General features: G+C 40.6%; 1 protein-coding gene across 4 annotated transcripts in view; it reads right to left on the bottom strand.

Annotated features, from left to right (window-relative positions):
• Positions 1-20,926, bottom strand: part of PLEKHG1 (pleckstrin homology and RhoGEF domain containing G1) — a 253,513-nt gene that overhangs the window by 43,260 nt on the left and 189,327 nt on the right. For all 4 annotated transcript variants that reach the window (XM_081530225.1, XM_081530224.1, XM_081530226.1 and 1 more), the window contains 2 exons: positions 9,422-9,491; positions 2,127-2,173 (listed from right to left, as the gene is read on the bottom strand). In XM_081530225.1, the coding sequence (XP_081386351.1) occupies positions 2,127-2,173; positions 9,422-9,491 (117 nt within the window). The remainder of the gene's footprint in view (positions 1-2,126; positions 2,174-9,421; positions 9,492-20,926) is intronic.

The following is a 20,926-nucleotide window of genomic DNA, read 5'->3' as shown; positions in this document are numbered from 1 at the left end:
TACACATGACTGAGGTAGTGCTGCATGGACTTGTATTCATTGATTTGATCTTTCCTAATGGCTGTCCTACTACTGCATTTGGTTCAGTTCTGACCCTCAAAAGAAAATGAACTCTTGAAGGCAAGGGATATTAGTTCCTATCTCCTGCCAGTGTACACTGAATGTGGACTTGTGCTCCATGAAGGACAGGCCCTCAAAAATGTCCTTGTGCAAATGACTGTGCCTGTCCCCTGATCCTGAAGCAGCCAAGTTTATAAAAGTTGCTTTCATTTTGCACTCTCCACTCTTATTACGAAGTTAGAAAAATCTTCTTAATATAAACCTCCAAAACTAAATATTCAGAAGATATTGCTTCAAATGACATGTTTATAATGAAATTTACACAAACATAATCCTCCACACAAGCCTCTCTAGCATCTGGCTCCTGATAACTGGATTCAGGGCTCTGCTGATTCTTCAGAGTTGGAAAGGTTTTCCATTTCTCTCAGGAGGAAGTTCTATGGAGAAGTTGAGGCCTGATTCTGTGATTTCTCTGCATTGGGCTGTGGTATAATGCTGGCTTTTGGCATAAGGACCACGGATTTAGTTGGGGCATCCTACAATTTCCTGATTATCTTTAGCAGAGGTGGCAACAAATGTTTCAGGAGAGAGTATTGTGTAAATGAAACTGTAAAGTGTGGGTGGGTCTACAGATAAGGATATAGATAAACGTACTAACTTGCATGTGGGGTTTTGTTTTCAGAGAAACCTGCGAAAATATGCCTGGCCACCAACGAAATAAATCACCACAGCTCAAAATTCAGACCAGTATTTAGAGGAGGAGGTGAAAACCCTTCAACGGAAAGAGTTTTGCCACCGGTAAGCCCAAGCTTCTGGCTTCACATGCTTTAATCCACAATGGTTTTCTAGGGCCACCCCCAGGCAGGAATGACCCACTTACTCTTCCTGACCACAGTGGCATGAGGGACTCAGCCTGCTGGCTTCTCTTTGAGGTGGACCCCAGCACCCACTTCATCCTTAAGGACATGTCCATACCAAGACTGGCTACAGAGTAGATAAAAGTTCCCTGAGCTCTTTTCCTGGTTCATGCCTAACATAACAACGCTAGTCCTGCTAGTCATGGGCAGACAGACAGTAGAAAGGTATGGGGCAGAGGGAATCACAAAGCTTCAGAAACTCTACAAGGATGTAGTAGCATGGTGTCTGAGGCCAGACCAACCTTGGTTTAAATCCCAGCTGGGTTTGCTCACTTGTCAGCCGTGTGACTCCTGTAAAATCAATAAACCTACTGGAGGCTCGATGATTTCATCCATGCAGTGGGGATGGGGCAGGGATGGTGATGAGCAAGCACTTCAGAGGACTTATCAGGGCCAGGCCCTGTGCTGTCTGTGTGTTCTGCTTTTCTTTAATCCCTTAACATCTCTAGATTGCTGGGAAAATGAAATTCAACCACATTTTGCACTTATAGCATCAAGAGCAGCACTTGAAATTAATAAGTGCTCAATAAATGTCTTTTGCAGAAAAAAAGATTTCCAGCAGAGTGAGTCATGGTCCTAGACCTGATTCCCTTACTGAATGATCACTGAGGCTGCTCCTTCAACGGCCCTCCTGCCAGCACCTCTGGTGTAAGTGAACCTGAATTGATGGTCCAGGTAGGAAGCTTATCATGATCATTCCCTTCTCTGAGCTCCATAAAACTTGTGTAGCGTCTAAAACTTACATAGCAAAAATACAACATATTTTATCCCCAGATAGATTATATAAACTCATTGGCAGTGCATCCCATATTCTTGAAAACACAGCACACATACAAAAGGGTTAATAGATAAGCCTTCTTCTAGCCAAACACTTCTAGGAGTCCAGTGGAGGACACCTAATAATCTTTTTGGCCTCCTTCAAGGTCATTCACAATTTTCCCCTGTCCTGGCGCTGCTGCATAGTCCCTAGGCCTGAATGGATCAATACTGGGGTACCTCTGTGCTCTGTTCTCAGCACTTCTGCAGTTTTCCCACAGTATTCAGCACAGCACCAGGCACATGGTGCCTACTGACCACATATACTGTGCTGACCAACTTCAAGCAACATGATGGTAAGCAAAAGTATTCCCACACATTCACCAGGCGTACCTTGGATAGTTTGTGCAATACTGGGTATAAATGTGGAACTCTTCACTCTGCAAGGAAACAAAAGAGATGTAATAGGCTAAAAAAAAAAAAGAGAGAGAGAGAGACATCAACATTCAATGAAAAATAAAAGATACATCATTCATCCTTTAAAAGGTGTTGTTTTAAAAGTTGTTTCTCTAACCACCTTGGCCTGTCTTCTGAGCCCCTGTGGCAATCATTCATGCCATTTTAACTACCTTGATTTATACCTAGAATCCACATGTACTTGGACTCATTTGAGATCATTAAATACTTACTGAGCATCTGCTATGATGGATGAATCTGAAAGCAAATAGGAAGAGGAAGACAATAGGGTTTCTGTCCCCAGGTGCTCATGGTCCTCTGGGGCATTTGCAGTGTGAGAGAGAAATATAAGCAGATAATTTAAATATTATGTGGTCAGAACATGCTGGAAGTATGTGCAAGGGTATACTTTCAAGCCCTGTGCGTGCAGCATCCTCTGTCCACTGTCTTTCCAACCTTTTTCACTGGACAGCCACTAGGCACCTTTTGACATTGAACTGAGGCTTTATTTCCTCTTAGGGGACTTTCTTGAGTTCTCGGACCGAGCCAATTGCTCCTACTTTAGGGTCCCACAACACCCAATACCAACCTATCTTACAGGATTTGCCAAATGAGCATGACATTTTTTGTGCATCTGTCTGCCACTCTATACTGTGAGTTCCTGCAGGAGAGGGGCCATAGTGTGCTTATCTGGCACATAAGGTTTTTTGAACTAATGAATGTCCCTCTCTCCTATGAAGCTGAAAATTATTTGAGAGCAGGATCCAAGTCTACTCATATATCTACTGTATAGCATAGGGGACTATGTTCAATATCCTCTGATAAACCATAATGGAAAAGAATATGGAAAGAAATATGTGTGTAAAAAGCTGAGTCATTTTTCTGTATAGCAGAAATTAAACACATTATAAACCAACTTTACATCAATAAAATGTAAATAAATAATTGCATAATATCATGAGGGTTCATTATTGCTATTCCTATTTTTTATTTTCTTTTTTAAAATTATAGTTTGCTGTTTGCTCTGTATTCTAAACAACATCCACACACAGCAACTTGATATTGTTGATATCTAAGTCCCTTCTAATCTATAAGTTCCCCCTCTTATTTCCCCCCTGCAATTAAGTTGAAGAAATCAGATGATTTGTCCTGCAGTCTCCTGCAGTCTCAGTTTTGCTGATCATGTCCCTAAGGCTTTCTTTACTATGTTTCCCTGTCTTCCATGCTCCTTGTGGTTTAGAAGAGGCTTGACTGGATTTAGGTTCCATAATTTGGCCCAAGTATATCATGACTGGATTGTACTTAAATTGAGAGGCACAGGAGCTGGTTCTCTCTTTCCAGGATGTTAATAATCATTGGTAATTACTGCTTAGGTCTTTTAATTCACGAAGGGCTGCAAAACGGTGATATTTCTAATTCTACTATTCTTTCTTCATTTATTAGCTAGATTTTTTTCCAAGAAAGGAACTGCCTTAGATTAGTTACCCTGCAGTTTGTGGTTTGTATGGGAAAGACAGGATAAATGCTTGATTCCTTTCCTTAATTTTCAAAATAATGCATCGGCTCTCTAACATCCTGTAAAGGACTTGGGTTTTTTTTTTTTTTTAAACCTGGACTTGGTAACATCACTGTGAATTTCATGAATATAAACATATTTCATGACTTTCAGTTGTTTTTAGTTAGCTATCTTTTTACTGATGCTCAAACGATCCCATCTTTGGCCAATAGGAGCTTCTTCTTGAGTATCTGTGACCTGACCTACAGCCTCCAGTAGCTCCTTGCTTTCTGGTGTGACAAGATGTTCCAGACTCTTTTGCACATTTCCCTCCCACACTTGTTCTCCACAGAGCCTGGATTCCTTCACGTAGGAAACAGTATGTGGAAACCACAATCTGAGCGTTAGCGATGCTCTTGCTACCAGGTTAATTATTATTTCTAGGCCTTCTCAGTGGACAGAGTTAGAAATATGGTGTTTCTAAAGCTAAAACACATGGTTAGTTCATGCTAATTCTTGCAATTCGGATTCAGGGCTAGAGTGTTTCTAATTAGCCTCATTCCTAATCTGTATTTTCTTTCTCTTGCCAATTCCAGTTCTCAATGACACAACTGTGAATATTCATTTGCTTTATCCCACAATACACACAGTTTCAAAATAACAATACTGAAACCATCATATATGATATCATTATTGAAAACGGTTAAGGATATATTTGCTGTATTTTGCCCATAGCATATTTTTTAATTGATTGGCATTTCCTCTGTGTGGTAAAGCTACAAACTGGATTCACAGTTAGGTTCGTTGTTTCAATCTGCTTTCATTTTTTGAAGACTATTTAAAACTTTAACTTTGTCTTATCATTAAGTAAAATAAATACATGGTTTCAGAGTCAACTCTCCAAAGAAATGCATACTTAGAGAAGTCTGGCTTCTATGCCTTCTCATTCTAGTCCATTCCCTGCCTTTCCTCTCAGGAACCAACTTCTAACCTTACAGTTTATTTTTAAAAATTTTTTTTAAACATACACATTGAAATATAAGTATAACCTTCCCCATTTCTAGATAAATAAAAGCAAGCTATGTCACTGATTCTCAAACTTCAGCATTAGAATTACCTTGAGGGCTTATTAAAACACAGATTACTGGGTTGCACACCCCCAGAGTTTCTGATTTGGTAGGTCTGGGTAGGGCCTGAGAATCTGCTTTCTAACAAGTTTTTATATGATGTGGTCCAGAGACCACACTCTGAGAACCACAGTGCTAGACTCCCCACCCCAACCCCTTTCTAGTAGTATATAGAAATATTCTTTATTTGCTTTTACTGCTTTGTACTACTCTATTATGTGGCTATGCCATAGTTTATTCAACCAGGTTTTGTTCATGAACTTTGGGTTGTTTCCATGTATTGCATATTTCTATAGGTGGCTCAGTGGTGAAGAATCCGCCTTTGAATGCAGGACACGCAGGTTTGATTCGGGATCAGGAAGGTTGCCTGGAGAAGGAAATGGTAACCCACTCCAGTATTCTTTCCGGAAGAATCCCATGGACGGAGCAGCCTGGTGTGCTACAGTCCACGGGGTCGCAAAGAGTGAGACATGACTGAGCATGCACACAGGCATGCGCGTACCTTATGTAGGTCAATAAACTGTAGCAATTAGTTCTATGAAGTATAACATCACCTTTGTTGAGATTTTGTCACTATATCTTTAGAATAGATATCTGGAAGCAGGATTGCTGGAATGAAGGGTGAATTCAGATGTACTTTTCCTAGACATAGCCAAATTCCCCTCCACAGAGTCTGTTTTGTTTTCCCACAATTATAGGAGTGTCTGTTTCCCCATGGCCTTGCCAACATTGTATACTGCCAACTTTTTAAGCCTAGTATTACAAAAAAACACTAAGTTGCCAAATTCTAAAAGTTGGAAGATAAAAATTTTTTTTAATTTTCTGGCTTCTCTTGAAAAAGTATTAGATCCACAGGCCCTAGACCTACAGTTTCACATAACACTTCTGTCCCCAAGATGTAAGTACCTCGATGCTCTAGCCTCTGCCTGGGCCCATTCATGCCCTATGTTCACCAGCTTAGCTCCTGAAGGCAGTGGAGTGTTCCACCTTCCCAGGGATAAGAAAGGTACAGTGACTTGCCCACTGACTGGAGTGCCTCTCTCTCTCTCTATTTGGTCTGGGATTGAGCTGTATTCCCCTGCTGTGGAAGCACAGAGCACAGACTCTTACCCACTGGACTGCCAGAGAAGCCCCTGGAGCCCTTCTCTGGGTGTGCTCACATTCTCACACGTTCTTGCTTTGCTCCTGCCTCCTGCCGCACTCAGTATGGGGTTGAACAGCTATTTGGCTGATCTCCTTAAATTTAGCATCGTATGAAATACCAAACACAGTGGCCTCAATAAAAATATTCTAAATTACATCATCTACATGAGCTACCCTAAAAATATCTCAAGGCTTCTCTGTACAACCGAGTTTTTGGGCATTTTGTGACATCGTGGCTCTGATTCTGTCTTAAAATTAGGAAGTTTCAATTTAAATCACTGATATATTCTTAATGTAGAACCAAATGCACATTTGATCTTGAATTTATAAGTCCTGTGGACAGTTCAAATAATGGCTTTACACAAAAGTCAATAACTCCTACTTAGTTAATCCCTGAATAACTATTTCTTATGATATATGCACTCAAATCCTTTTCAGAAGTATTTATGGAGAAAGAAGGCAATGAGAGAAAATTATATAAAAATAGATATCTTCTTCTTGTTATTTAACACTTTCAAGTTGCAATTAGTGATGATGTCAAAATAAGATATTTAATTATGAAAGAACAAAAATATAACCATCAGGGCCAACTGAACACAAAGGGTGTTTCAACATTTCCTGAATGAATAATCAGAGAATAGAAATCTGTATGATTTTAGGGTTTCTTCTGCCATAAGGTTAACGTCTCCCCACTCCATCTCGCTCCTTCCCTCTCCTTTTCACACACACACACACACTCACTGATGACTGAGCAGTTTTCACAGGACACTACTGAGAAAGGCTTATGCTGTAAGGAGACATTGATTTGTGTGTGTGGATGCTAAGTCGTTCAGTCGTGTCTGACTCTTTGCGACCCCATGGACTATAGCCCCCCGGGCTCCTCTGTCCATGGGATTCTCCAAGCACAAATACTGGAGTGGGTTGTCATGCCCTCCTCCAGGGGATCATCCAAGACCCAGGGGTTGAATCTGCGGCTCTTATGCCTCCTGCATTGGCAGGGGGTTCTTTATCCCTAGCGCCATTTGGGAAGCCCATGACGTCGACTTGAATAGACTCCAATCATACCTATTATCTAATATCAGCAGTTTCCTGAGGATAATTTCAACAAGTGGCTGGTGTGTGTGTGTGTGTGTGTGTGTGTGTGCATGTGTGTGTGCGTGCACACACACATGCCTGGGCACTGAGAGGAGACAGGTACCAATGAGGAGGGGGCCATGCATCAGGTAAAAGGAGGCGGTTAAGGGAAGTTGGGCCTCTGAAGACAAACTTCCCTCCTAAATGTCACCCAGGGTCAGCCTGGCTAACAGTCAAGCTAAGTGACGGAAATCAGAGTGGAGGTGAAGGCAGGAAATCACGGAAACCCGTTCCAGGTGTTTCCAGGGTCCTAAGAGCAGGCGAGCGCTTGGTGGACGAGAGCCTGGCCTGCCTGGCGGGGATGTTCACCCCTCCCGAGAGTGGCTTCTGCAGCTCTATGTTGTTCTTTTCTGGCCGGCAGGTAAGAAGGGCTGTGTCCTCCTCTTGTCAGGAGGGATTTCTGTTGGCTAGCCATACCACAAAAGCAAGGTCAAAGTTGACTCTCCGTGTAAGCCCCAGTGACTCAGATGAAAGCAGACGCCAGCTTTACCTCTTTCATTAACGGCCCCTCAATTAAAGCAATTTTCCACTCCTCCCAAGAGGTGAGCAGCTGCTTGTGTTTCACAAAGTGTAACATCTTCTAAATTTCAGGGTGCTGAGTGAGAAGCAGGCTGTGCCAGACCCACACACACCCCCTCGCTAGTCCCCGCTCACACACAGGAGTGTGGAGCGCTGCGATCAGTCTTCCAATTAAACTTGGCAAAATCGCAACACGAAATCAGATTTGGGAGTTGGCAACCTGGCGCATAAACAAACTTTTATGTGAATAATTAAGCCAGAGCTAAGCATATGCTGGACCGTCTTTAATCAACTTGTGATTACAGTTACCAGAAAAGCCCCAATGTTTCCGAAAGCTTCTATGTTGTTTATCCACTGTGGTTATTCTAACACAGCTTCTTTGATATACTCAGCGTTATCTTTTACCCATTTCTCCCTCTTTCATTTTCCTTCTCTTTTTCAAATTTTTTCCCTTCACTGTGACATAGGCCACTTGTGAGGAGAATTGTGTGTGTAAGCGTGTGTGCACAAACATTTTGTATGTTAACACATACACTGCCACCCATAAAGTCAGGAGTGTTTTTATATATGAGTCCGTCAACTGCCTTTTAAGGAGCCCCACTTGAGTAGAACCAAGAGTGTTATGTTTGGATTCCAAATCATTGGATCATCAGAAATAACCTTGTGGAATAACCCCAGAACCCGGTCAGGCTGGGAGGACGTCTCCAAGTTCACATTGGCCTCCGAGACTCTAAATGAGGTGCTAACTCTCAGTTGACCCAAAAGCACAATCATGAACTTTGCTTCAACCTTTGTACATTTGAAGCCACAACTATAAAAATCACATGAAGTTTTGCTGGAAAAACAATTTCTGCTAGAGGTTTTCCAAACAAAAGCTGCTGAATTTTTAGAGAAACGTAAGATAAGATTCTATTTATAGTAGGACATCAAGAAAGTAATGTTGTAAAGGATTCCCTTGTATGTTTCAGAATTCTCTTACCTGGGTACAGAATATAAACTGACTGTCATTTAAGCTTTAAAATTCAAATCCTCTCCTTGCATTTTTTCTAAGCCATCAGTGCAACTTAAGAAGAATGTAGGAGAATTAAAGGGCATATTTAAGAGGCAGGAGATTAATTCTGGTCTGTTTTTCTACTAAATGAGTAAGCTAGTGCCATATATATGTATATATATGTTTATCTATATATATGCGACTATATATACATGTCAGCATATTAAATATATATGTAAAGTATTTATATTCTTACAGATTTTTTTTAACTGATCTAGTCATATTTTATATGTACTTATTTTTCTAACATTATTCTATTCTGGACTCTCCTCTTCCCAAGCTTAAAGTCTTTCTTAGGACAGATATGTAGCATCACTTAGTTATTACCGAAATCCTAAAACAATTGCTAAGTTATTGGGCTTCCCAGGTGGCTCTAGTGGTCAAGAATCTGCCTGCCAATACAGGAGACATAAGAGATGTGGGTTCCATCCCTGGGTCGGGAAGATCCTCTAGAGAAGGGACTGGTAATCCACTCCAGTATTCTCGCCTGGAGAATTCCATGGACAGAGGAGCCTGGGGGACTATGGTCCATGGGGTTGCAAAGAGTTGGACACAACTGAAGTGACTATACCAGCATGCACACAACTTACTGGGAACTGAATTTTTTTTCCTTGGCTAGTGGGGAGGAAAAAACCCTCAGAGTGAGAGAGATTAGTGGTGAACTTCATCTAATATGGAACACATTGGTCATCTTAACTTTACAATGAAAACAGTGTGTCTCTGTCTCTGTCTTGGTTGGCTCAGAGAGATGAACCCTGCTTACCTTGGACACAAAGCACTCTGCTATGGCCACAGGATCATTTTCACAGTTTTCCAAGTCTTGCAGAAGTTCACTAAAAGAAAAAAAAGAATGTATTAGGTTGTGGTCTGAGGGTTGAGGATATTTTAAATAACTTAGAAGTTTAAACATTTACATGGCATTTATAAGGAACCATTTAATTGGATATCTGAGGTCTTGTCATTACATCCAAGGCTTAGGTAAGTGACTTGCCTGAGGTCATGGAGGAGCAGGGGTGTAAACACAGGTCTGACCTGCAACTCTCCCACCCAGAGATAAGTCCTACTCAACATTTCAGTCTGCCTGACATTTGTCAAAATCTGCACGCATGCTCACACACACTTACTCATTCATCCCATAGCTTTCCAGGTACCAGACAGTACACAAAGCACCAAGAACAAATACACCAGCGAGCCAAGTGAGATATGCTCTCCTGGAGCTTGGAATCCACTGAAGAGTCAGACGTGCAGTGAAAATCACACTGATAAACAGAAAACTATAAACAGAGGCAGTGCTCTAAAAGAGAAATATGCCAGGGGAGGAAGTCTCTTTCCTCAGATGAAAACCTATATTATTTATTTTTAATGATTCATTAAGTAACTAACTGAACGATATTGCACTGTGTGGATGTAGCATCATTAATGTAACTCATCACCCATGGCCGCATACAGCTCCATGAATGGGACTGCTGGGTCATGGAGCATTCTCATTCCAAACATTAATACATTCCCAAAGTATATTCCATGGAAGTTGTATTAATGTGTATTTTAATATGTTAAGTGTTTATTTTAATTACCGGTGTATTATATAGTTAATAAAAAGTTAGTTCTTCAGGAATTATGATAAAAACAGTTGTACAGTTCCTTGCTTTCTGTTTCACATTCTCGACTACCACTCCCTGGAAACACTCTCAACTTTTAGCCATTTCGGCTGTAGGTATCTGGGTTTCCAAACATGCCAGCAATGCATTTTCATTGTTTTTCAGTCTTAGGTATTTACTTCATAATTTCCCCTAGCTTCCTTTCTTCTCATCTTTCTCAACAAACTCTGTTAGGAAATTTGATTAGATTAAAAGTCAGAGCTTACATTTTAAAGACTATGTAAATATTACTCTCAGCTAAGCCTTGGAGTATACCATAACTACATTGCCTTTCCTGTACAACCATGTTTTCCCTAGAGTTGAAATGGTCTCATGTTTTTTTTCATTTGTTTGTTTGTTTGGTTTTCAAAGTTGTTGTTCAGTTGCTAAGTTGTGTCCAACTCTTTGCGACCCCATGGACTGCAGCACACCAGGCTTCCCTGTCCTTCACTATTTCGCAGCATTTGCTCAGATTCATGTCCATTGAGTTGGTGATGATATCTGACCATCTCATCCTCTGCTGCCCTCTTCTTTTGCCTTCAACATTTCCCAGCATCTGGGTCTTTTCCAATGAGTTGGTTCTTCACATCACGTGGCCAAAGTACTGAAGCTTCAGCATCAATCACTCCAATGACTATTCAGGGTTGATTTCCTTTAAGTACAGTCTACTAACTCACCTTCAAACTTTGCACCAGAAGTATAACTCATGTCTCACCAAGTTCAAACATTGGATCATTATGGGCTGCATTCTCTCTTAGTGACCTCCTTCCTAGAGCCATCTGTCCTTCCAGTTCCACCTGGACAGGTGCTCTCTGGGTCCTCTCTTCAACATCATCCTGATGACGCCCTTCCCTTAGCTCTTGTGTTAGATGCCCTGTTTCTTAGATTCCATCTAAGTTATAATCTCTCCTTTGGGTGAGTCTACCCTCCAGCAGCTTTCTGAGTAGGGGTAATAGGCAGCCAATTTTCTGAGACTCTCTGCTTCAAAATGTTCTCCCTTCACACTTGACTGATAATTATCAGTGGATATAGAATTCTTGATTGGAAGTTATTTTCTGAGTATTCAGGGAGACATCTGCTATTATATGGATTCTAATGCTACTATTGAGAAGTCCAACATCATTCTGATTCATGATCCAGGTTACAAGTGACCTGTTTTTCTATTCTGGAAGCTTTTAGAATTTTCTCTTTGGTAGTTAGTTCTGAAATTCTGTGATGGTTGGTTTTGAGGTGGGTCTTTTTTTCATACTCAGAGGCAATTTGAATATTTGGGAAGTGTTCTTGATCATCAGTTCTCAAAATGCTCCTTGGGTTCTTAAGACCCCTCAGGAAGTCCAAAAGGCCAATATATTTTATAAAAATACTTTGTCTCTATCGGGTTTTTTAATCTTCATTCTCTCATGAGAGTACAGTGGCCTTTCCAGAGGCTACATGACCTGTGATATCACAGATGGAAAGCAGAAGCAGATACGAGAATCCAGCTGTCTTTCAGGAAGTCAAACAGTAAAGAGATTTGTAAAAATGTAAAAGAATTCCAACATGCAAAAAATGTTAATGGGAAGAGTAGTAAGTTTTTCTAGAAATCTGTGGACTTATTATTATTATTGAACACATTGATATTTTAATAACTTCTCAGTTTTAATTTAAGAGCCTCTTGATGAAGGTGAAAGAGGAGAGTGAAAAAGCTGGCTTAAGACTCAACACTCAGAAAACTAAGATCATGGCATCTGGTCCCATCACTTCATGGCAAATAGATGGGGAAACAATGGAAAGAGTGACAGACTTACTTTCTTGGGCTCAAAAATCACTGCATGTGGTGACTGCAGCCATGAAATTAAAAGATGCTTGATCCTTGGAAGAAAAGCTATGACCAACCTAGACAGCATATTAAAAAGCAGAGACATTACTTTGCCAAAAAAGTTCTGTCTAGTCAGAGCTATGGTTTTTCCAGTAGTCATGTATGGATGTGAGAGTTGGACTATAAAGAAAGCAGAGCTCAGAAGAATTGACGCTTTTGAACTGTGGTGTTGGAGAAGACTCTTGAGAGTCCCTTGGACTGTAAGGAGATCCAACCAGTCCATCCTAAAGGAAATCAGTCCTGAATATTCATTGGAAGGACTGATGCTGAAGCTCCAATATTTTGGCCACCTGATGCAAAGAGCATACTCATTGGAACAGACCCTGATTCTGGGAAAGATTGAAGGTGGCAGGAGAAGGGGATGACAGAGGACAAGATGGTTGGATTGCATCACTGACTAAATGGACATGAGTTTGGGCAAGCTCTGAGAGATGGTGAAGGACAGGGAAGCCTGGCATGCTGCAGTCCATGGGGTTGCAAAGAGTCAGACACGACTGAGCAACTGAACAACAACAGTTTTAATTTCTATTATGGTAGATAAAAACATCATAAATCATAAACAAAAAAAGCTTTTGGGGCACTTAGCAATTTTGAAGCATATATAGATCCTGAAAGTGAAAGTTTAGTCACTCAGTCGTGTCCGACTCTTTGCGACACCATGGACTGTAGTCCACCAGGCTCCTCCATTCATAGGATCTTCCAGGCAAGAATACTGGAGTGGGTTGTCATTTCCTTCTCCAGAGGATCTTCCCGACCCAGGGATTGAACCCAGGTCTCCCACATTGTAAGTAGTTACTTTACTGTTTGAGCCACCAGGGAAGTCAGATCCTGGGGCCAAAAAGCTAAGGAACCTCTGTTCTTGAATTACAGTTTTAATATTTCCTCCCCTCCATTAGATTAGATACTCTAGACTATCTCATTTTTTCTCTATTTTCCATCTTATTGTTTACTGTTGTGTTTCCTCAGATTTCATCTTTTATTTTCTATCGCTTCTATTGAATTTTTTCATCTCTACTATCTGATTTTCAGCTTCAAAGTATGTGTGTGTTTTTACATGTTCTTTGGGTACTTATGTTTCTATTATTACTTTATGGTGCAAAAATGTTCTCATATTTATAAGGAGGTGATAATGATGACTATTGTTATTTTGAACTTAACTTTCCTGCTCTTTGCTTTCTGCTCCACAATCATTTTAATCGTTTTGGCTTCTGTCATTCATGTTAGTGGTTCACCCCAAGTGTTTGGGGATTTTCATTTGTTCTTTCTTATTGGAAGGTAGGGCTTCCCTGGTGGCTCAGTTAAAGAATCTGCCTTCCAATGAAGGAAGTGTCTAGTTTTGAAGGTAAGATACCAGCCAGCCATAAGGTCTGCACAGAAGTGTAGTTTTACATAGCGTGCTCCTTACTCAAGCCAGTGATTCTCAAACATTCTGGTGTCAAGACCTGTTTACCCTTTAAAAATTCTTTATGTGGATTATATCAATACTTATTAGAAATTAAGGCTACTATGTAAGTTTAAAAAGATCAATTTATTTAACTATATATTTAGTACATGTTAATATAAGTAACTTTTTTGTGAAAAATAGATTTTATAAAACAAAATTTAGTGAGAAGAGTAGTATTGTTTTATATTTTGCAAATCTCTAATGCCTATTTTAACAGAACACAGATGCCTGCTCATGTCTGCTCGGCATTCAACAGCCTCACACAAATATATCACTGGAAAAGCTAAGAGTATTTTAGTAGCCTCTATGGATATCTTTCTTTGATAATACACTGAAACTCAACAAGTGGTAGCTTTTTAGAGGTTTGTTGGAGTCTGAAACCATATAATCCCATATCCTGCAACATTGAAATCCACTGATCTGTCTTGCACTTTGAAAGGAAATTTTACCAATGCATGATTTCAGGACAGACCCAATTTCAAACATTCTTCCCTAATATTCCACAAAACATACCATTTGTAAGATTATTTTTGTTTGGAATATATAGTTCTGATAATTTTATCAATATCTTTTATAGAAGGATGTGCTTAGTTGCTCAGTCATGTCTGACTCTTTGTGACCCCATGGACTGTAGCCCACCAGGCTCCTCTGTCCATCTGGATTCTCCAGACAAGAATACTGGAGTGGGTTGCCATGCCCTCCTCCAGGGGATCTTCCCAACACAGGGATTGAACCCAGGTCTCCTGCAGTGCAGGCAGATTCTTTACCGTCTGAACCACCAGGGAAGTCCTTTATAGAAGGATGGCTGTGATTAAATTAAAGATAGCTGAACTTTCATCACTGGGATCTAAATACTGGATGAAGTATTTTACTAAATAAAAGGTCAAACAAAAAGAACAGCTAAAAAGGCAACATATCTGGACCAGTGTTTTCTACTGTTGGAGGATGGAGTGCTCTGGATGTAGGTTATGTAACAGGGTCTTTCAATATTATTCTGTTTCTAAGGAGAGAAGAATTTTGAGCAGAATCCATCATTTTTTCATACTTCCAAGGCTTAATAGAAATACTCCTTGACAATAGTTAACTCCCTCTGTTCTCAGTGTTACACTCATCAAGCTCCTCTTGGAGCTTTACTTTCATCTTCAGCTTGGATCTCCTGGTAGGACAAAGTGTCTTGAGGACCCACCCAGGCTCTAGCATAGCTCACCTGTAAATGAATGGCATTCATTGCTCAAGAACCAGACTGGGAGGGAGCTCAGATGCCTTCCAGTCCTACTCCCAAATTTTAAGATGAGGAAACCAGGGGTCATACAAGGGAGGTGGCTTACCTTAGGTCACACAGCAAATAATTAACAGGCATAGCTGGGCTTAGTATCAGGGCTTGTGAATCCCAGTCCCTCACTATTACAAACACACCTATTGAAAGATTTATTTTTCAGATTGACTCAAGAAAGCTGAGGGCTAGTCTCCACATCATGGTGTCTTCAACCTGCTAGTGCCTACCTGGGAGGCCTTGTGTGAGTCATCTGGGCAGCTTTCCTTTACAACCCTTTTATAAAATAATGGAAACAGTGAGGAGGCAGTAGCCTGATTTCCTTCACACTCCTGTCATCAGAGCAACCATGCTGATACAGCTGGCTGACCACCCTGTTAGTTCTCCATTCAACACAGTCATTACTGAAAGCCTCGTTTGTCAGGGACTATCGCAGGCAGGAGGTGATGGGGTAAAGAACATGGACAAAAGCTCTGTCCTATGGTGCTTACGTTCTGATTAGGGGTGATAGATGTTAACAACTGAAGAAATAACACAATGTAAAACAAAGACAACAAATGTTGGCAGGGATGTGAAGAACTGGAATCCTCACATGTTGATAAGAATGCAAAACGGTACAGCCACCATGGATAGCAGTATGGAGGTACTCCAAAAAAATTAAGAGTAGAACTAACATACCATCCAGCAATCCAACCTTGGGGTATGCTATGCTAAGCTCAGATGCTCAGTTGTATCCTACTCTTTGCGACCCTGTGGACTGTAGCCCACCAGACTCCTCTATCCATGGGATTTTCCAGGCAATAATAGTGGAATGGGTTGCCATTTCGTTCTTCAGGGGATCATCCCCACCCAGGGATCGAATCTGGGTCTCCCGGATTGCAGGAGGATTCTTCACCAACTGGGCCACCAGGGAAGCCCAATCTTGGGGTATTTACATAAAAAATTGAAATCAGGATCTTGAAGAGCTGTTAGCACTACCACATTCATTGCAGAAGTATTCACAACAGCCAAAATGTGGATACAACTTAAATGTATGTGAATGGATGAAGATGAATAAGGAAAATGTGGTATGCACATATATGTATTTGTGTGTATATATATGTGTGTGTGTATACAGTGAAATATCAGTTAGTCTTTAAAAAGAAGGAATTCTGTGACAACATGGAGGAACCCTGACATTATGCGAAGTGGAAAAAAAAAACAAACAGTCCAGAATGACAAATCCTGCATGATTCCACTTATATTAGAAATCTAAAATAGTCACACCCATAGCATCAGATAGTAGAATGGTGGTTACCAGGGGCTGAGAGTAAGAGTAAATGGATGAGCTATTACCTAAGATGCATCAAGTTTCAGCTAAACCAGATGAATAGGTTCTAGAGATCTGCTGTAACATAGTATCTAAGTTAACAATACATGATTGTAAAAGTCACTCAGTCACGTCTGACTCTCTGAAACCCCACTGACTATAGCCCTCCAGGCTCCTCTGACCATGGGATTATCCAGGTAAGAATACTGGAGTGTGTAGCCATTCCCTTCTCCAGGGGATCTTCCCCACCCAGGGATCAAACCCAGCTCTCTGGCATTTCAGGCAGATTCTTCACTGTCTGAGCCAGAAGGGAAGTAGAGGGTAGATCTCATGTTAAGTGCTGTTATTATAATAAAATAAAAACTAAGAAAAAAATAAATTTTATTCCTTTACCAGTAGAAACTCATACACCATAGTACAATATTGCTTACTAAGAATGCTTATGTGAAAAATAGCAAAGTGTTGGTTTTATTGAAAAGCAAAACAAACACAATAGAATATAATACTGTACTACGTGTTGTGAGGGGCTGGTGGCTCAGTGGTAAAGAATCTGCCTGCCAATGCAGGAGATGTGGGTTCGATCCTGGGGTCAGGAAGATCCCCTGAAGAAAGAAATGGCAAACCACTCCAGTATTCTTGCCTGGGATCCCATGGACAGAGGAGCCTGGTGGGCTACAGTCCATGGGGTCACAAAAGAGTCAAACACGACTCAGCAACTAAATAACAACAACGTGTTATGAAGGAAATAAAGAAGCCGGTGTAGCAGAGTATGCCTGAGGCTGGGTGGGTGGGTTAAGGAGCACTGGAGCAGTCTCGGAATGTTCTCTAAGGAGGTGATATCTAAGTTTGGGGAGGGCTGGAAGAGAAAGTCATTTAAGAAATCGGTCATGAGTCTAAGGACAGAATGAACATAGTGTGTTTTTGTGGGTGGTATAGAAAGGAACCCACCGGCTGCTGTTTGGTGAACAACAGGGAGTGCAGGAGATAAGGAAGACAACTAACTATAAAGTAATACACCGTGTACTATAGGAACACAGATGGGGCCATGGAAAGAGGGATATCAAGGACTCCATAAAGACCAGAAACAGGCTGTCCTAGAGATACAGCCTAATGGTGTGGAGACTAGCTTTCTCATTGCATCAGTGAAGCTAATGAACAATTTTACAAGTACATTAGCAGGAAGGAGTGACTCATAGATTGTGTTTTGTACTCAGAGCTAAAATTAGAGTCATTCTACCTTCGGATTTGGGGTATTTTCCCTTTTCCTGCAGCAATTGTTCCAAACATTTCCTCCCTTTTGTGTAGCATTAGGAAAAAAGAAAATATTATTTCTTACTAGAGTTCATATTCCTTGTTTGGATGGACAGTTAAAGGAAACACAGTTCTCTTTTACAGAACACATATTCTAGGCAAGATTTTCTCTGACCACTGATGTGTACTTGAACTCAGGAATTGTAATAAGATCTTGAAGATTATACCGCCTTCCACTGAACAAGATTCAGGAAGAGGCCTCTCCTCTTCTGGTTTGCAATACTCTAAGCTCCATTTCCTTTTCCCACCCAACCAAGTAGGTCAGTTGTTATTTACAGAGGCACATATGGATTAGGAAATAGAAAATGGAGTGAGGTTAATAGTACCAAATGCTCCATTAAATTCACTGATACGCTAACACCGATCTTGAAAATGTCTACTTGAAAAAAGTCTATGGGTAAAATATATTTCTACCACTGGGCAATAGTTGAAGACATTTTGATGGTATGAAAATGCATTAACATAAAAGATAACTGCTCCCACCTTGCCCTGACTTACTGTTGTATGTATCCCATGATTTGGGATGTTCAAGCTGGATTTAGAAAAGGCAGAGGAACCAGAGATCAAATTGCCAACATTCGTTGGCTCATAGAAAAAAACAAAGAGTTCCAGAAGAACATCTACTTCTGCTTTATTGACTACGGCAAAGCCTTTGACTGTGTGAATCACAATAAACTGTGGAAAATTCTGAAAGAGATGGGAATACCAGACCACCTGATCTGCCTCCTGAGAAATCTGTATGCAGGTCAAGAAGCAACAGTTAGAACTGGACATGGAACAACAGACTGGTTCCAAATCAGGAAAAGATATACATCAAGGCTGTATATTGTCACTCTGCTTATTTAACTTATATGCAGAGTACATCATGCAAAATGCCAGGATGGATGAAGCACAAGCTGGAATCAAGACTGCCAGGAGAAATATCAATAACCTCAGATATGCAGATGACACCACCCTTATGGCAGAAAGTGAAGAAGAACTAAACAGCCTCTTGATGAAAGTGAAAGAGGAGAGTGAAAAAGTTGGTTTAAAGCTCAACATTCAGAAAACTAAGATCATGGCATCTGGTCCTATCACTTCATGGCAAGCAGATGGGGAAACAATGGAAACAGTGACAGACTTTATTTTTGGGGGCTTCAAAATCACTGCATATGGTGATTGCAGCCATGAAATTAAAAGACACTTGCTCCTTGGAATAAAAGTTATGACCAACCTAGACAGCATATGAAAAAGCAGAGATGTTTCTTTGCTGACAAAGGTTCGTCTAGGCAAAGCTATGGTTTTTCCAGTAGTCATGCACGGATGTGAGTCGGACTATAAAGAAAGCTGAGTGCTGAAGAATTGATACTTTTGAACTGTGGTGTTGGAGAAGACTCTTGAGAGTCCCTTGGACTGCAAGGAGATCCAACCAGTCCATCCTCAAGTAAATCAGTCCTGAACATTCATTGGAAGGACTGATGCTGAACCTGAAACTCCAATACTTTGGCCACCTGATGGGAAGAGCAGACTCATTGGAACAAACCCTGATGCTGGGAAAGATTGAGGGTGGGAGGAGAAGGGGATGACAGAGGATCAGATGGTGGAACTGCATCACTGACTCAATGGACATGAGTTTGAGTAAGCTCTGGGAGTTGGTGATAGACAGGGAGGCCTGGGGTGTTGCAATCCATGGGGTCACAAAGAGTCAGACACGACTGAGCGACTGAACTGAACTGACCCCATGATTTGCTTTCTAAACAACATTTCAAAGGAGAAAAGAAGCATGACCCAGATAAATATTTTGTCTTAAGACGTAAGTTACTTGCTCTGGGACGCTTTCACTGATCCCTCAGATAAAATCAATTCCTTGCTCCTCAGAGTTCTCGAAGTAAAATTTTGTTCATTCCTTGGGTATATGACTTACTGCCTCTGCTACACAACAATGTCATTAATCTTTAGACTAACAGATTTAGCCTAGTGTTTGACATGGAACAGTGACTCAATATAGGTATACCAAATAAAAAGAAAGGGTGGTACTTTCCTGGTGGTCCAGTGGTTAATAATCCACCTACCAATGCAGGGGACACAAGTTTGATCTCAGGAAGATCCTGGTCCGGGAAGATTCCATATGTCGCAGGGCAGCTAAGCTCACGTGCCACAACTACCGAAGCCCATACACTCAAGAGCTCATGCTCTACAACAAGAAAAGTCGCCACAAAGAGAAACCCATGTACTACAACTAAAGAGTAGCCCCCCGCTCGCCACAACTAGAGAAAGTCTGCACACAGTAACCCAGTGTAGTCAAATAAATAAATAAAATTTAAAAGAAGAGAGAGAAGGAGTTGAAGGAAATAGGAAAATTCTCCTCTTATCTTTTGAGGAAAGAAGAGAGCTTAGATCATCGTAACTTGTTAAAACATAATTTGAAACTAAAATTCTGATGTAGAGAAATGGTCTCTACTTCCTAACTCTTCATCCTTAAAGAAAGATTCAAATTACAGAATTACAGTCTAGATAACTCTTCTGTATTCCAAGAGAGGGACACTGTGTAAAAACAATTGACATCTCTTTAACATGCAGTTAAGAAAAAAAAAAGTTTTGGAAGTTTAGGTAACAAGTTAAACTGGGGAAAGTGGTTTCTTTGGACTGAGCTAGTTTCCTGACCATTTGGGAATTTCTTCCAGACATCAAAACAGTCTTAAATTTCCAGGCTATCATAGGGATTATGAGAGAAAGATTTGGCTACAAAAAAGACAACAAAAATGAAATCTCAATTGTATTTCAAAACAGTTCATGTTGGAAGATTTCATGAGATAACAATTTGAATCTAGTAATATGCCAAAACTGAACAAAGACAGTACAAGGAAAGAAATTGTACACTACTGTCATTTATGAACATGCATGAAAAAGTTCTTTAAAAAACACAAATTAAACTCATCACGCACAAATATATGAAACATCACGGCCAGGCAGGGTTTATGTGTGCACGTGAGCTAAGTCACTTTGTGCTATATTGCTCAGTTGCTTCAGTTGTGTACAACTCTTTGTAATCCCATGGAGTGTAGCCTGCCAGGCTCCTCTATCCATGGGATTCTCCAGGTAAGAATACTGGAGTGGGTTGCCATTCCCTTCTCCAGGGGATCTTCCCAACCCAGAGACTGAACCCAGGTCTCTTATGTCTCCTGCACTGGCAGGCAGGTTCTTTACCACTACTGCCACCTGGGAAATCCAGGGTTTATTCCAGTAGTGTACATATGATTCAAATCAGAAGGCCTATTAATACAATTCGCCATGTTATGAATAGGAGAAAAATCATATACTAATTTTCTTAAAGGATGATTACACATTCAATAAAATTCAATATTCGTTCACACTAAAATCTTAGCAAAATAGAAGTAAGTGTCTAAATCTCAGAACAAACATCATAATTAACGGTGAAACAGTTAAAGCATTCCTG

This window comes from Giraffa tippelskirchi, chromosome 9 (genome assembly GCF_054371585.1).
Source record: "Giraffa tippelskirchi isolate mGirTip1 chromosome 9, T2T-mGirTip1v1.2.pri, whole genome shotgun sequence".
NCBI lineage: Eukaryota > Metazoa > Chordata > Mammalia > Artiodactyla > Giraffidae > Giraffa > Giraffa tippelskirchi.
This window is presented reverse-complemented; position numbering and strand designations above follow the sequence as displayed.